Source organism: Halyomorpha halys, unplaced genomic scaffold (assembly GCF_000696795.3).
Source record: "Halyomorpha halys isolate HHAL.00 unplaced genomic scaffold, Hhal_1.1 Scaffold494.1, whole genome shotgun sequence".
Classification (NCBI taxonomy): domain Eukaryota; kingdom Metazoa; phylum Arthropoda; class Insecta; order Hemiptera; family Pentatomidae; genus Halyomorpha; species Halyomorpha halys.
Genome location: NW_027110283.1, coordinates 964,975 through 968,851, shown reverse-complemented (window position 1 = coordinate 968,851; position 3,877 = coordinate 964,975). Strand labels below are relative to the sequence as shown.

The following is a 3,877-nucleotide window of genomic DNA, read 5'->3' as shown; positions in this document are numbered from 1 at the left end:
AAAGCTTGTATCAAAATATCACAATCAGTATTAAAAGAGTTTAGAGATTAATTTTTTATAAAAGCTTTATAACAGTAAAAAAAAAAAAAGACAATTTTGTTGCATATTTTTAGATTTTTGAATTTATAAAAAAAAATCTAGCCTTCGGTCACGAATGCTTATAGTAGAGCTAAAGCTTCATTATTGATTCAGTAAAAAGAAAACAAGAAAATCATACGAGCAGTATAACTTAAGGTTTTATTATCTCTATTGTAGTTTATAAAAGACATAAAAAGTTAACATTATTTGAATGTTTTATTAATGCTTAGAAACCGTTAAATAATGGTAGGCACACATAACCTTAATATCCATGGAGAAAAAAACTTTCTTTTTCACCAACCGAATCCATAGACAAAGTTCAAATTATATTATTCAATTTGAAGGGAAACAATAAAAAAAAAAAACCTTTAAATGGTTTTAAGGATAGGACGTAATTTAGATTGAGATTATTCATCCACTTTAATAGCATTGTTCTACTGAGAAAAGAACCCTACATTCTGAATTTCAGCTCAGATCCTAATGGGACCACAGTAGTGAGGAAGAAATTGTGTGTGTGTGTGTGTGTGTATATATATATATATATATATATATATGACATCCCAGAGATTCCAACAAAATATGTTCCAGACGTTATCAAACAGTTTAGGTACAGTGTACAGTAAAAAGGTTGGTTTTAGTTTCAGGGAAAAATACAACAAAAATTATACGAAATAAAAAACAAAATATGAAATCTTTGAGTTCATGAAAGTTGATGAACATGTGAAGAAAAATTCAGTATTTAAAACTGGAATTAGCAATACAGACTTCTCATGAATCACACTGCTCTCATTAATCAACTATTAAACTTAAACATCTTCCATTTTTTTTAAAAATTAAATTTTTAACCAAAATGAAGTCGCTGGTTAGTAAAAAACAATTAATTTAACATGATGCATAAACAAGGAAGTTATTGACAGTGGTTCCCAACATTTTTATACTAGAAGTAGAAGAAACCTGTACTAATAGGAAAATGGCGGAACCCTTTTGGTAGAAGTAGGTAAGTGATGGAATCCTTAGATACAAATGCCTTTTTTTCAGCATAAGCTGAAAAAGGTTAGGATACCTACACAAAATTAAATAAAATCTGAGATGGTAAGGTTCAAAACTGTGTTGAGTTTAAGTGGAATAACATATACTTTAAATATTTTGCAGGACCCCAGTGTTGCATAGAACCCTCGTTGGAAACCACTGTTCTAGATCAATAGTAATTTCAACAAAGTCAATACATATACATACATTTATCAAACAATAACTAAATGTAAAAAAGTTATATTTTAACTTAGAACTAAACTAAGATTAATAAGAAGAAACAAATTATTTCCGAAAGTAAAATTATATTTTTTAAATACATAATACATGAGTTATGAAGAACGACGACTTTGAGGCATCCTTCCATGCCCCAGGAATCAAAAATCTTCCCCCGACTACTTGGCAATTCATCAAGAAGAAAAATTCAAACATTGCACTTTTTTTTTTAGTTTTTTGTTTTTTTTTAGATTTTTTTTTTTTAAATAATATAATCTGTTATATCAAAGTTTATGATCCAGCAGAACACCCAAGTTAAACGATCCCTTTCAATAAAGACTCCTTAAAGATTGTTCAAAACTTGGTATAGATTCTTCACATGAGTGAAATCACTCAGGTTTCATTTTCGATTTCATTAAAGGAGATCTTGATAAGGGGAAAATGCCTATAACATTTTCATAACTTTTACGTACTGCTATTAGATTAAGTCCAGTAAAACGAAAAAACATTTTGAGTCGGCATCAGTTTAAATACCAGTAATTTATATATCATTACAAAAAATATATTTAAGCAACTATAATTTGAATGAAATAAAAATATTTATTATTATTTTAAGACTCATATTTTAAGCCAGGTTGCCATTTGCTTAAAAATACAAATTTCTAGTCCACAAAAATGAGCAATAACCTGAATTTAACTAATTATCAAAATTAGTACAATAATTTAGAATTAAAAAAATCATTAAATCAGAAGAGGAATAAGAGGTGAAAAAGTAATTAAAAAAAAGAGGAAAAAATATAAACAAACCTGGGTCCCAGAATTCATGCCCGTACTGGCCTGTCCTCTCTCCATAGCGACCTCCGTGATAGCCTATTATGACAACATCAAAGTGTCATATTTCATTAATACTACAAATTTGGTTTTGTAAATCTTTTTTTTTTTTTGTTTTAAAAAATGGTTTTCAAAAAATTTAATTATAGCTAAATCTTTGGCAAACAGCAACTCGGCTTCAATGCCAACTCAAATGTAATTTCTGATTATGGTTAATTAATATGTTAAAAGTAGAAACCATTAAAAAATATAACAAAATAAAAAAATAAAATGGACTTTCCTTTTAAGATGTAAAACATTTAAAAACAAACATATATATATATTACATACAATTAAAAAAAAAAAAAAAAAAAAAAGGATAGTCCATGGTTAATAACAATTATTACCAACTAGAAATAATGTATTTCTACCAAAATACCTATAACATAAATATATATTTTATATATATTTACTAAAAACATCATATAAAATATATATATAAATTATCAAACAAACACATTCTATTATATAGCATGTAGCAGGGTTATCCAAAATAAAAAGCAAGGTTTGATGGGTCTCATCACAAAGCAGGGTTCCAAAAGCAACTACATTATTATAAAAGCAAAAGCTCTTTGATACTTTTAATAACAATAATAATAATTAAAATATATAAGCATAAAATCTACTAGCGTATTAATAAAAGCAAAATAAAATAAAGCAACAGAATAAAGTAATCGAAAAAAATAACAAATAAAAAGCAACAAAATAAACAACTGTTTAGTAATAAATTTTAGTGTTATCAACACAAAAGAATAAACTTAAAAGAAAAAAAGCACAAACATTAAATAAATAAATAAATAAAAATTTTTACTTGACCATACTGAATCTACATATTTCCATAAAAAATATGTAGAAATCCTCAATCGACGGTCATATAAAAAATTTATTCACAAATAGCTGTTGCCAATGAAATTATTTCTAGGAAACAAAGAACAAAAATATATATATATTATAAGACAATAATGAGAATATCACTTTGAATGCATATTAAAATAATGAAACGTTGGAGAAACTTGTAGTTAGTCAAAAAAAAAGGAAAAAAAAAAAGAAATAAAAAGAAAACAAATCGGTTATGCCAGCCAGCTAGTGCGTTTTAGGTAGTTAGTGTATTGCAGTAGGCTTGTGACTGCGTCGAGGGATTGTGCGTTCGCGTTCATCGCCCCTAGCTTTTGGATAACCCTGCAACTTGACAGATAGGAAAGAAGGAAAAGAAAAATTAAGAAGAAAGTGAATGTGTTCTGTGTTTTATGTGAGGCAGACAGAAAGAGAGAAAGAAAGAGCACATAAAAAACACAGGCATCATATCTGAGCCGAACACAGGTAAATATAAAAAAAAACACTTGTAAAGGGGGAGCGCTACTGGTTAGAGCAAGGCCCACACCGGACAAGTATTAAAATAAAAAACACTCCACATTATTCCACAAGTCACAACTTTAATACATATAAATTATTGTATATGTATGTAGTGATAATTATTAGATAAAATCATTTTACTTATTAACAGTTATGACATAGTTAAACAATTTCCCGGTGAAGATCAGATATGATGCCATGTTTGGTTCACCAGCACAGCCTTAAAGAAAATCAGGGAGAAAAAAAAAAAAAAAAAAAGAAGAAAAAAGTAGTTTTGATGAGACATTCATAAATGCCTCCATTGATAATTCATTAATAAAAAAAAAAAAAA

General features: G+C 27.5%; 1 protein-coding gene across 7 annotated transcripts in view; it reads right to left on the bottom strand.

The window, feature by feature from the left end:
- The window catches only part of Syp (Syncrip), a 31,549-nt gene that overhangs the window by 9,279 nt on the left and 18,393 nt on the right, over positions 1-3,877 (bottom strand). For 4 of the 7 annotated variants that reach the window (XM_014425084.3, XM_014425087.3, XM_014425086.3 and 1 more), the window contains one exon: positions 2,131-2,193. The exons of 2 other annotated variants lie outside the window; for them this stretch is intronic. In XM_014425084.3, the coding sequence (XP_014280570.1) occupies positions 2,131-2,193 (63 nt within the window). Of the gene's footprint in view, positions 1-1,392; positions 1,769-2,130; positions 2,194-3,877 lie in introns of those variants that run through there. One more of the 7 variants, XM_014425088.3, reaches the window with a different exon arrangement.